At 46.0% G+C, this 14,031-nt stretch overlaps 1 protein-coding gene across 1 annotated transcript; it reads left to right on the top strand.

Moving 5' to 3' along the window:
- The first annotated feature begins 12,058 nt into the window (after nt 1-12,058).
- Nucleotides 12,059-12,934, top strand: LOC125525697 (uncharacterized). Its single transcript, XM_048690695.2, has one exon. It carries the CDS (start codon nt 12,416-12,418, stop codon nt 12,932-12,934), a length of 519 nt encoding a protein of 172 aa, XP_048546652.2. The 5' UTR covers nt 12,059-12,415.
- The last annotated feature ends 1,097 nt before the right edge of the window (nt 12,935-14,031 follow it).

The raw sequence follows: 14,031 nt of genomic DNA, 5'->3' as shown, positions 1-14,031 counted from the left end.
TCTGGTTGAAATTGTGTGTGTGTGTGTAGGGGGGGGGGGGGGGGGGGTTGGGTGGGATGTTTAGTTAAGAAAGATTGCGTAACAACCCGTAGACTGTACGTAGATGTAGCATTTTTGTGCACAGCCCTGTTCGTCAAACCATCTATTGACGCTCGCATGGCTTTGCTTGCACGGCAAGTGCATTGCGCAGAAAAAGGGTATGTTCAAATATGTACTCTACATGTGTATATATAACAAACATAAACCTTCCGCCGGCCATCGGCTTTCGGCGAGCTTAATCTATTCATTCACTTCGTGCAGTACGTATTCCAGCGCCAAATCGACCGACCATGCGGAGCATGTATTCCACAGTAGTAGTGGATCCTGCCCTTTTCGTAAGCACCATCGTGAGCGACATGACGTGCACCATGCATCACGTGGAGGACGGCGGGTGCCACGCCGACTTCACCACGGCGATGCTCTGCGGCCACCCCGATTACATGGAGCCGCCTGGGGACGGCGAGGGGTGCGTCAAGGCCACGGCGGCACTGCGCCAGCGCTTCGCCGGAAACCCTGAGTGGTTCAAGCACAAGTAATCCCACGCATGGACGTGGGTCTCGATGAGGACCTGAAGCCGTCCCCGGAGCAGGTCAAGGAGGAGAACCGTGAAAGCTTTAGGTGGTGGACTGGCATGAAGAGAAGCTACTCTCTCTCCTACAGCGGCTCGTCTATAGTATTTCATTCTATTTTTGGGATCTCATTTTGCTTTTACTAGTAACATATACTACGAGCAAGACCAACGTGCTTCTAATGTCAGATATTTTTGGCTTCACCAAACCTATAGAGGATTAGCACGCAGTATTATTCTTTCGGTGCAGCGACAGATAGATACACAAGCAAATACCATAGCATGTTTTATAAAAATAACAAGGTAGAATTAAATTGGCAACCAGCTAAACAAGCACAGTAAAACATCCCTGGCAGCTAATTCTTGTGACAGCTGAAAAGCTTTATGAAATGACATGGCAACTTAGTAGAGGAAAACCGACAAGCACGGTAAAACACCTTGGCAACTAGGTTTTGCAAACCTCTGGCAAACTTTATGAAACGGCAACTTAATAGAATTAAACTGTGAAGCGCGACAAAACACCATCGTCACTAGGTTTTAAAAGTTCCTGACAAACTTATCAAACGACAAATTGATTGAATTAATCTGTCAAACGTCAAAGTAGATTTTAAAGCACCTCACAAACTTTATGAAATGACAACTTGATAGAATTAAACCGGCAGGCTTGACAAAACTTTTATTACACGACAACTTGAGAGAATTAAACTAACAAGAGCGACAAAACACTATCACAACTAGGTGTTAAAAATTGGACAATCGGCAATATTAGAAGAACAGATCAATTCGAACGATTTTCTCCATACGCTATTTTTTTTGGAAGCATCCATATGCTAATATTTACTCAGTACAGGTTGCATGTAAACATTGGTATATGCTAATCTTTGGAAGAATAAGTCATCAACGCAGAGCCCTGTATGTGTATAGCGGCTTAAATTGTTGGTAGAACCCCTTGCAACAGAAGTTGTATTACTGAATTTTTTTCCCGTCTTCACCATTTTGTAACATAGAGGATGTTGCGGACTGACTTTTGCAACATGGATGATGTTGCAGTAATTTTTTTGCAATGAAAGATGGTGTCGCCAAAGCAACGTAGTCATTGTCGTCGTCGTTTGCAGCTCCATCGTTGTTGCAGAAACTCCTCGGCACGCAGCCTAGCGGTTATGGGTGGCTTCCGCTGCACGCACGAGGCCGAGCTGGTAGTGTCGCGATGTTGGACCTGCACCGGTTCCGGCGGTGGTCAGCACGGGTCACGGCGCTGGCGGATCTGGCGAGGACGCCAGACAAAGGAGATGCACAGAGCGGTAGTGATTGCTTAGGGTGGCAGTGGCGAGCTCCTAGCAACGCAAGGGAGATCGGGCGGTGGAGTTTGACGACTGGCGGTGGAGTTTGGTGGTGGAGGTCGGCCATGGCAGTGGTAGGTTAAGCTCCGAGTGCTTTGGCTGCAGTGGTGGATCGTACTTGGATGAGTCTGGAAGGCCACTGCCAGGAGGGATCACAGTTGTCGTGACTATTGTCGTCGCCATCTTCTTGTACCTATTGCATATAGGTTTGTAACTAACCACTTGTTGCGGTCGAGGGGGTGCAATTGTGGCTTAGTTGCCGGGGGGGGGGGGGGGGGTTATGGATAGAGGATGTTATTAGTTGCCCGATCAAATTAGATTTGACAGTCACGGACACAACTGAAACGCATCTAATAACATGAGTACCTTATTCCATCTATAGAGAGCCACCGCTGCCTCGCATCTCTGAGCAGGACACAAACCCTAGCAAAACTTAGAAAAACATAAAAAAGGGAAATATTGTGTCTACGGGAATTGATGACCTACAGGGAGGACAAAGGGGGTTATGTGGATCAGTAACTGACAGAGTCGGGGAGGGTGGCGGTGGCAGGGACATGCGTCATGGTCGTCATTGTTGTCGCGGAATTTGTGTTGGCCATCCCTTTAGAATGTGTTGTCGCCGCTGCAGGATCCATCCACCGCAGCCCCTAGCGCATGGTCAGTCCGCAACAAAATCATTTATCTCAATGCAGGTGATGCGGATGTTCATAGGATTACTCCACACCACGTCGTACAAGGAGGATTCTTCCTTGGTCTTTGTGCGAGGGTAAACTTTGAGGCGAAAGGCAACGATTCGATTAGGTATACATCATCTTCCTTACAGTTGGTAATTTATTATTCACTTTCATATTTATTCCCACAATCTAGTTTCGCTGCACTACTACAAATTATGGTTTTTCCTAGAACCATATACCCTAGGTGAAATTGGGACAAGGAAGACTTTACTTAGCCTTGGCTACTGAAGGAGACGTTTGTCTACGGTGTCTTTGACGAGAGCCCGATCTAGCCCACGTTAGGAATCTCGCTCGGAGTTGCGTGGTGTTCCATGGTTGTGATCAATGACGTGAGATCGATTGTGCTGGAGGCGGCCGTTGTGCTGATGCAGACGTTGGAGCTTAGCATCTGTCTCTCATACACAGTGACAGGCCAGCCATTCATCTCAACACTGGAGTTGCGAATGTTCAAAGGATCACTCTATGACACACCATACGAGGCAGGATTTTTGCTTGGTCTTTCCGCGAGGGCCATATGGGAAGTAACGCCGACAAATAACATGCATATGTTACTAGTAATGTCCCCCTCCCAACCCCATTTTTAACAAAAATTGGGAAAAAAATTATTGAGGCCTTAAGTTAAAGAAAATTGAGTGTTTTGCCCCCTCAAACATACAAATTTATAATTGATCTTGATTTGTTTTTCATCATTCAATAGTAAAATAATTGTTGTCCTTCAAGTGATGCTGGTTTCCTTAGCCTACAGTTTAGTGGGAAGACCGCAGATGACAAAGATGAAAATAGAATCCATTGGACCTCTGGTTTCAGATTCATCCTCGGTTGTCAGACGGCAACATTGTCTCACAGACCGAGCTGCTTCAGAAGAAATATAGGAGTCTGCGCTACTTCCCGGTAGACAATAACAAATACTGCTATAACATCATTGTCAATGAGAGGGCATGTTACCAAGTGAGGGCAACATTTCTCTATGACATTTTCGACGAGAGCCCAATCTACCCCAACTTCGGCGCGGAAAGCAACGAGTCGACCAATTATACATCATATTCCTTACAGGGAATTTATTACCCATTTTCATATTCTTCCCACAATCTAGTCTCAATGCACTACTAGAAATTATGGTTTTCCCCAGAGCCGGCCATATACCCTATGTGTAATAGGAAAAACTACAAGGAAAGTTTGGCTTTCCCTAGATGGGTAGGTGTAGTATAGGCAAAGGCCCTGGTCACAGAGGGTACATCTAGCAAGCTCCGGGGAAATTTCTTTACCTAGGGAAAGATTTTTTTTGTGTATGTTATATCCAACATGGAAAGATATTAGGCCATAGGGAAAGATTGTGGGAGCCTTTTGCTCTGCCACGACACCATACTTCCAAGAGAGTTATATCACGTAGGGAAACACCCTTTTCATACATGCCATAATCTAATTGTGTAATATAAATTTGAATTCACAGCTACATTAATTCACATAACTCAAATTAGGGACATGATTATCACGTGTGCGCTACCCAGTCAGGCCTTAGGACATCGGCCACCTAATATGTCAACATGGCTATTTGAATCGGATTGAGCTGATAGCGGAACTAGGTAAGAAGGTAACAAACTTCTTTGTATTCATGGGACATGGGAGGCTTGAGGAGTTCATTCTTTGCGAGATAACACTTTTCCCCGCCATGAATGGGAGTTGATTTGGCTCTCTGAAATAGAGACCTTTTTTGTTTATAACCTATTTACAAAATTTCTAGATTATGCACATGTCATTTAAGGAGAGCCAAGTCAGGGTACATAATACAAGGTATGTTTCTCTAAACATAATGATGATATTAAAACCTTTGCCCTTTCCACGTGTAAACTAAACTGTTCATACCGTATTTTTCGTTCGGTCATATTTTTCTCATTAAATGATAACAGGGTAGGAGAAGATTCATGTCGGCCGATGAATGTAAACTATAAAGCATGTTAGCACTGCTCTCGTATTTATGAATGTAACTATAAGTTGATACTTGCTTCCCTTTGTTGAACCATAGCTGCAAATGATATCCTATCTGAGTCATGGATTACTTATGCCATTTTCGGCCTATGGAACAATGACAATTCATGTAAATATATCACCAACTCTTGCCTACATACCTCTGCAGGACAAAGGGAAAATCTGGGAGAATTGAAGAGACAAGGGAAAAGGGATTTTTTCGCGAATATGCAAAGGATGCTCTTTTCATTGATAGAATGATAGTTTTACAAGCATGAGGTTACAACGGCACACCAAGCCAAATACACAAGAAAGCATGGAAGTGATCATCGAGGAAACAGATGGGATTGCTCATCCCCGCTACATCATAGTTTAACTCCCCAGGATTATGCTCTTGATCGCGGTTGCATCGACCCTAGCCCAAAGGCGCGCTTCATCTTTGATTGTAGAGCAGAGGTGGGAGACCGATGACCGGTCGCCGTCGATGACAAAACCGTTCCGGTGTTTCCATAGCCACCAGGCGGTGAGGATGATGAGAGAGCCCAGTACCTTGCGCTTGCCGGTGGGCAAGAAAACACAAATTGTAGCCCACAATGTGTGGAAATCCGTGTCCTTGTTTGGTAGTTCAGCAGTAGATCTAGCCCAAGCCAGAATCTCGTGCCACACTTGCCTAGAGAAGGAGCAACCCGCTAGCAAGTGCTGCATTGTCTCCTCTTCTTGGGATAGATATGATCTAAATGGAGATGATATATTAAAAACGAGGCGTGAAGCCTGAACTCGTAAAAAATCTATGTATGTGCTTCACAGTGAAAGGAAACTTCATCTAACACACCAGTAGGCATAACGTTTGAGGCATGCGTTGCAAGTGCGCACTTACTAGTATGAAACCAAAAAGAAGGAATGACAAAAAAGGTGTACGTAGATGGAAGGATAAATTATGATGTGGAAAACAAGCCAGGGGTTCAATCCTGTCATCCCTACATATTACATCTCCTATGGGAAGTAACGAGGGGCCAATTGAGATCGATTCAAATTGCACAAAATTCACAGTTTCATTTTTCTATATGAAAGCGGTAAGAAAATTATCCTTTTCTTTACTGCTTTCCCCCCCCAAAGCGCTCTTACTTCAGTTCAGTAGAACGTGTGTCTCCAAAACCAAATGTCATAGCTTCAAAATCCTACATAGCATGATTATGTTCTTGTTATGTCGAATAAAAATTAATTTAACAAAGTGGAATATGACTATTGCTCTTAACCAAAATCAAAGAAAACAACGATCATACTTGACCTGGAGTGGAGAGGAGACCACTGACCAATCTCTGTCCATTATCCCATGTATTTCCATTACTGGTATGCTTGTAGTAATAATAGTCTAGTAGACTAACTAGAAGATTATATGAATCCTTCGTGAATTGCCTTGCCTTGCTCATAGATGTTTATTTAAATCCGCCCATGGTACTATTGTTCTTAGAGAGCAATGAACGTTGTCTTTTTTCGTTCTAAAAAACGGAGGAACGGAGGGGTGAGATCCTCAATGCAGAATGAGGCAAGGCTTTCTTCTATAATACTCACTCCGTCCTATAATATAAGAACGTTTTTGACACTAGTATAGTGCCAAAAACGTTCTTATATTATGGGACAGAGGGAGTACATCCTACCCAATTTTTGTTGACAATAGCGTTCTATTCAAAATATTCACTTGTTTTTCTTCTCATCGTGGCGTGACCAGATGGGAGAGAGAGAGAGAGAGAGAGAGAGAGAGAGAGAGAGCTAGTTCCATTTTGATTTAGACCCCAAGCCGAGGTTGGAAGAATTCTTTATTTTCTTGTAGGTTCCTTCTTTATGATTTATTGAAAGTTTTTCTCTTCCATTCATTGCTTCTAATATGCTTAAAGGCTATGATCAATGCAATGAACATTTTTCACGTGGAAATTAATAGGAAAGGAATTCAAATCATAGTTCAGTACAAACTTTTTCTCTTTTAAGAAGGGTGATAGTTTCTTTCCAATGCTTCTGCGCTCTACCCATATCTACTGATCAAACCTACTACACATCTACTGGCAGGGTACGTCCGTAGGACTTTTTCAAGGACATTCAAAACAAAATGTCTATAAATTTCTATAGAAAGTGGTGCTCGATAGAGAATTCTGACCTTTTCATGGGTTGGGCAATCTTCAAATTCTTGTTTTTCTAGCGAAAGAACACCCTTCCAAGCGATGCTCTCCTATAAACTCTGGTAATGTTGATTTCAATTGAGACAAAAATGTCAGTGGTCTGTTCCTTAGCATGAAAATTGACACCACTTTCTTAGTACATAAGAGATTAGATGGGAAATGCTACCTACTACAATCTAAGCCCATCAATTTGAGATTGACGGCCTACAAGCAGGGGAAAGGGGATCTGTTGATCGATACCTGATTGAGTCGTGGAGGCCCGCAGCGGCAGGACTTGTGTCGTCGTCGTCACGGAATCAACTTCATTGTCCCCATAGACTAGGTCGTCGCCGCTGCAGGATCCAACCATCGCCACCCTCCCTAGCACATGGTTGTCCTCAAGATACCCCTTGTTGAGATTGAAATGATTGCAACAACACGCAAGTTACAGTATTGTACAATGGGTAGAGGTTGCTCCTGAGCCTTCCTGTCGAAATCAGATCAGATGGCCATGGAGGTGATTAACACTCGCAAAGTGATCGGTCGGGTGGGCCATAGCTTTTTCGTATAATTTTTATTTCTTCAGTTTGAAATTGATACTATCTAAAAATTATCAAGGTGTGTACTTTTATATGCATAATCATTGTTTTGGTCCTAAATACCTTTTTAAATAAATATAGATAAATACTCAATTGTCTAATGTGGATCTATTCCTTGTAACTTCAAACCAGACTCAACTGAACAGTTCAAATACTTGTAACACACCAGAGTTTCAAACCCTATTAATATTGCCTTATTATTAACGCAATATGTCATTTCTACTTTTCATTTGAAGTGATGTTGACTAAAACCTAACTTCTATTTTATTAAATTTTGCAACTTAAATGAAATTTGAATAAATAAATTGTATAGATCACTGATCTATTTAAATTGAGGGGATTCACATGGTGGATCTCTTTATAACCCATGAACATATCCTCACAATATTATTAGGGAGTTACTTAAACTGAGGGGGTTCACATGGTGGTTCTCTTTAGAACCCATGAACATATCCTCACAGTATTTTTTTGAGGGAAATATCCTCACAATATTATTAGGGAGCTAAATAAAACAATCATTCCATTAATTTGGAATAAAGGATAGCCCACTTGCAATTTAAATCCCTTTGGTTCCAAATATTATAAATCCATGCATGTGGAGCTTTGAAAAATGTCAGAGTGGCCACCTGTAAATTTTTAGCTCAAATGCAAAATATTTGGAAGTATTATTTTGTCAATTTGAAACAGAAGCATTTTCATAATGCTACAGTTCATTAAATTTTGATAGACATATTCTTGCGCCAAAGTCTGCATAGTGGAGACCATGTGTCCGTTTCTATTACTTCGGATCTCAGAAGGGATTTGTTTCAAATTTAGGCCGGTCGCAATAGTGCGGATGCATGCGTGCTATTTAAATAGCTACAACTTGTACCGCAAGAATAGGATCTTCAGGGCAATCGTGCGGCAGCATGAGCTATTTAATTAGGCTGATCGATTGATCGAGGGTGAGATTAATTAACCCCAGCTAAAGCACACACCAATTAGGATTTAGCGCTGCCGGCCATAGGGCTCACCGTGTCGGTGCTCGGCTTGGGGCTCCTCGGCGCGATGAACTTGTTCGTCAGGTTCCCACCTATCACCAACCATCACCACCCTCCCTAGCACATGGTTGTCCTCACGAGACCACTTGTTGAGATCGAAATGATTGCAATGACAGGCAAGTTACAATATACTAAAAATGGGTAGAGGTTGCTCCTTCCGATCAAAATCAGATCTGATGGCCACGGAGGTGATCGACACTCACAAAGTGATCAGTTGGGTGTGCGATAGCTTTTTCCGTTTAATTTTTATTTATTCAGTTTGAAATTGATACTATCAAAAATTATCAAGGGGTGTACTTTTGTATGGATAATTACTGTTTTTTGTTTTAAATACAAATTTTAAAATAAATATAGATAAATAATTATTCCATAGTAACTCAATTGTCTAATGTGGATCTGTTCCTTGTAACTTCAAAAGTACTCAGGTTGGACAGGACCAGACACAACAGTTAAAATGCTTGTAACATCCCAGAGTTTCAGACCCTATTAATATTGCCTTATTATTAATGTAATATGTCAGTTCTGCTTTTCCAGTCATCATGCTTTCATTTGAAGTGATGTTGACTAAAATCTCACTTGAATTTTATCAAAATTTGCCAATTCCAATGAAATTTGAATAAATAAATCGCATAGATCCTTGATCTATTTAAACTAAGGGTATTCACATGGTGGATCTCTTTATAACCCATGAACATATCCACAATATTATTAGAGAGCTATTTAAACTGAGGGGATTCACATGGTGCTTCTCTTTATAACCCATGAACATATCCTCACAATAGTATTAGGGAGCTAAAACAATCATTCCATTAATTTGGAATAAAGGATAACACACATGCAATTTAAATCGCTTTGGTTCCAAATATTATAGATTTTGAGCTCAACTGCAAAATAATTGGAAGTATTGTTATGTCGACTTGAAACAGAAGCCTTTCCATAATGCTAGAATTTTTTTATTGTTTGAATTGCTTACCACACGTGTCACATGCTTCCATAATGCTAGAATTTAACAAACTTTGACTGACATATTCTTGCGAAGAGCGATACTCAAAGTCGCATCGTGGAGACCGGGTGTCCGTTTCTTGCGAAGGGATTTGTTTCAAGTTAGGCCGATAGCAATAGTGCGGCTGCATGTATACTCTACTTTAAATTGATGCAACTTGTACCGCAAGAATAGGATCTCCCAGGCAGGCAATCGTGCGGCCGCATGTGCTATTTAATCTAGGCCGATCGACCGATCGACCGATCGAAAGCCAGATTAATTAATTAACCCTAGTAGCTAGCTAAAGCACACACCAGTCAGATCAGATTTAGCGCTAGCTGCCGGCCATGGGGCTCACCGCGTCCGCCATGATCGGCTTGGGGCTCTTGAGCGCCGCGGCCGTCTCCCACGGCGCTGAAGTCGACAACGACAAAACCGCAGTCACACACTACGTGGCCAACGGCGGCTGCCTCAAGGAGTTCCGGACGGCCATGAGGACGTGCGACCCCTACGAACCCAATTCCGCCAAGCGCCGCGCCGTGGACGTCGAGGCGTGCGTCGGTGCCACCAAGGCGCTGCGCGAGTGCTTCGGCCGCAACCCGGACTACTTTGAGCACCAGTACATCAAGCGCTTGGACAGCGGCCTCGTCCAGGACCGCGGCTCGTCGCCGAGGCAGGAGGATGTGGGGGAGTACAGGTGGTGGCAGTACATGAGGAGAAGCTAGATTGCATTACATAGTACGTAGTAGTAGTTAGTATCGTGATTCCTTACATATGGCATGCTGCATGCATATCGATCGTTTGTTCTAATAATAGTACTAGCAGAGTAGTTATAATAAGATATTTGTATTTTGCGGGGTCGTATTGAGACTTTACTCTGTCTATCTATATTGTTTTTATGGTGATAATCCATATTTTACTATTGTACAGCGTTTTTTCCGAGATGAGGCAGTAGCCCCAATGCTGCTCCACCTGGAGAATAACCTGGTGTAAACCTTGTTTTGACCATTCATGTGTCTAAAACGTTTTCTCCTCCTCTACAAGGGACTCCCAAGCGTTAGGGTTTCCCCACCTTCTGGTTGGTCCCGTCGCCAATCTGCCGTGTCTCCTGTGGCATTAGAGCCATGGAGGCTCGATGGATCCCTGTCATACTTCGTTTTTAGGTATTTTTTTTATATTTTGATTAGGGAGAATTTCATGTGGAACTACGCACATGCATACAAATGGGCAGGTAAATCAACAAATTATTCTTTAAAAACAACGACAAAAAATTTGTACGATTTCTTGTGCTTGATTATTTTACATGATTTCTTGACTTGCAATTAGATTCCATTAAAGAAATTATTTTACCATCTCGGTTTACTACAGACATAAAGTAGATTAGATAGTTGGCGGAGTCTTCAGATTTAGGGAGATAACCATAATTAAAAAAGGTATTTGGCAGTCTTCAGATTTAAGGAGATAACCAAAATAGTTTGCACACATTTGGTACACAAAGAGAATAATTGTCTCTTTGTACAAAAGTTATAATTTAAAATTCTAGAATTCACTTTGACAAGGAGAACTATATACAAAATTTCAAATAATCTAGGTATGCTACTGTTGAGCACAGACATTTATACTGCCGAAAAGCTTAATGCTTCTGTAGTTACATCATAATTCAGCAGCTTAATATTTTCATATATAGAAGATCCTATTTAAGCATTCATGTCATCACCAATTATGTGTGGAGTTTAATATTAGTTGCAATTATATAGTGTTGGATACAATAGGTGCCTCCGCCCAGTAAGAAAACTCTGCATAAATTCTGTGACTTATGGTCTAACTATTTGCGCGCGCGCGCGCGTGTGTGTGTGTGTGTGTTATTATGTCGATTTCAAACAGAAGCATTTACATAATGGTACAATTTAATAAATTTTGACGGAAATATTCTTGCGGAAAGCAACGGCCAAAGTCACATAGTGTAGACCGTGTGTCCGTTTCTATTGCGACTTCAAATTAGGCCGATAGCAATATATAGTGCGGCTGGACGAGGATCCTCTGCCGAGCGGCACGTGTAGGGCGAATAAGCCACGGCGACGAAGCCGGGCACGTCGAGTGCAGGTATGGGCGCGCACTGGACCTGCTGGGCGAGCGCCTCCGTAGAGTAGGGCGTGCGTGTGTGCGTGTGTTGGGTGCATGGGCGTGTCCGTGCACCGGGGTAGTGTGTGTGTGTCTGTTGGCGAGCCGTGCGGGGCGGTCGGGCCGCCTAGTTGATGCTCAGTGCGAGACGCGGGCGCACGCGAGTGTGTAGCGGGCGTGGCGAGAGCATGCAGGGCGTGGAGAAGATCGCGGGTGAGTGGAGGCGTGGGTGCGTGCCCAGTGCGCCGGCTCGGGGATATAAGGCCGCGGGGTGATCGTTGTAACAGCTGACATAGTCGAGTTCGTGCTCGAGGAGTAAAGGGGGCGTTCGAGCGCCGGGAAAAACTCTGTGTCCACCACTTTTCTGAACTTCTCTGAATCTCTTCTTCCTCCTTTCGTTGAGCAAACCACGGCAAGCCAGAGCGAGCAGAGTGCGAGGGAGAGGAGAGTTGCAGCGAGGAGTTGGCGGTTCCAACAATTGGCATCAGAGCCACGTGGAGCGGGGAGCTCGCCTGCGATGTCCATTGTGCCGTAGGCCGTTGGATCGGGCAACACGGTGGCGCATGCAGTGCCGGTGCTCACGGGGGAGAACTACGTCACCTGGGCCATCAAGGTGGAGGCCGACCTGGACGCCGCTGGGCTGTGGGAGGCGGTGGTGCCGCCGGAGGACGCTGCGTCGGCGGTGATCGCCAAAAAGGATAAGCCGGCGAGGGCTTATCTGCTCCGGGCGCTCGCCGACGACTTGTTGCTGCAGGTGGCCGGGAAGAAGACCGCGGCGGAGATCTGGAGCAGCCTGAAGGCCCGGTTCGTCGGGGATGATTGCGTGCGGACGGCGAGGCTGGGCACGTTGCGCGGGGAGTTCGAGCTCCTGCGCATGGCGAGCGACGAGTCGCTAGACGCGTTCGCAGGGAAGATCAGCGGCATGGCGGCGCGCTACACCGGGCTGGGAGCGACCCTCGACGACGCGGCGATGGTGAGGAAGCTCCTGGATTGCGTCCCGGATCGTCTGTACGCGGCGGTGGCGGGGATGGAGCAGTTCTGCGACCTCTCGACGCTGCTCTTCGACGACGCGCTCGGGCGCCTGAAGGCGTTCGACGAGCGGCTGCGTCGGCGTGGTCAGGCAGGCGGCGAGCGGGCAGACGGTGAGCAGCTCATGCTCACCGCAGCACAGTGGCGTGCACGCGAGCGGCGGCGAGGCGGTGCACACGGTGAAGACGACGACGACGGCGCGGCGAGCACGGCATCAGGCGGCGGGGACAACCGTCGCGGGAAGTGCTACAAGTGTGGCGTCAGAGGTCATTTCAAGAGGGAGTGCCCCCTGCTGCGGAAGGAGCCGGCCGCGGGGCATGCCCTGATGGTGGACGCGGACGTCGAGGACGCCGACCTGCTCTGAGCCGTCGCTTAGGGCGTGAATGTAGGGCGAATAAGCCATGGCGACGAAGCTGGGCACATCGAGTGCGGGTATGGGCGCGCACTGGACTTGCTGGGCGGGCGCCTCCGTAGAGTAGGGCGTGCGTGTGTGCGTGCGTTGGGTGCATGGGCGTGTCCGTGCACCGGGGTAGTGTGTGTGTGTCTGTTGGCGAGCCGTGCGGGGCGGTCGGGCCGCCTAGTTGATGCTCAGCGCGAGACGCGGGCGCACGCGAGTGTGTAGCGGGCGTGACGAGAGCATGCAGGGCGTGGAGAAGATCGCAGGTGAGTGGAGGCATGGGTGCGTGCCCAGTGCGCCGGCTCGGGGATATAAGGCTGCGGGGTGATCGTTGTAACAGCTGACACAGTCGAGTTCGTGCTCGAGGAGTAAAGGGGGCGTTCGAGCGCCGGGAAAAACTCTGTGTCCACCACTTTTCTGAACTTCTCTGAATTTCTTCTTCCTCCTTTCGTTGAGCAAACCACGGCAAGCCAGAGCGAGCAGAGTGCGAGGGAGAGGAGAGTTGCAGCGAGGAGTTGGCGGTTCCAACAGCATGGTACCGTTCGGCCACTGACAGGTGGGCCCGTCGGGAATCAGGCCCACACATCAGTGCCCCAACGGCATGTGCAGTACGTCAGGGGAGCTGCTTCCAGTGCGGCTGCATGCATGGAGAAGTACTACTGTATTTACTAGTAAATCGCTCCAACTTGTACACCAAGAATATGATAGGATCTCCCAGCCGGGCAATCGTGCGATAGCATGTGCTATTTAATTAGGCCGATCGACCGATCGATCGAGGGCCAGATTAATTAGGAGTAATTAATAACCCTAGCTAAAGCACACACCAATCAGATTTAGCGCTGCCGGCCATGGGGAACACCACGACGAGGCTCCCCTTGTTGATGGTCTGCACCACGCCCGTCTCCCACAGCACCCAAGTCGAGAACGACAAAACGGCGGTCACAAACTACGTGGCCAAGATCAAGTGCGACCCCGTCTGGGATCACGATGCCGCCAAGCGCCGCGTCGCGTGCATCGGCGCCACCAAGGCGCTGCGAGAGTGCTTCGGCCGCAACCCCGACTAC

The sequence above is a fragment of the Triticum urartu genome, chromosome 7A (genome assembly GCF_056163025.1).
Source record: "Triticum urartu cultivar PI428250 chromosome 7A, HENAU_Tu73, whole genome shotgun sequence".
Taxonomy (NCBI): Eukaryota; Viridiplantae; Streptophyta; class Magnoliopsida; order Poales; family Poaceae; genus Triticum; species Triticum urartu.
This window is presented reverse-complemented; position numbering and strand designations above follow the sequence as displayed.

Bases quoted from the DNA above. Each gene is read 5' to 3' on its own strand.
- LOC125525697 (XM_048690695.2), top strand. From the start codon at position 12,416: ATGGCGAGCGACGAGTCGCTAGACGCGTTCGCAGGGAAGATCAGCGGC.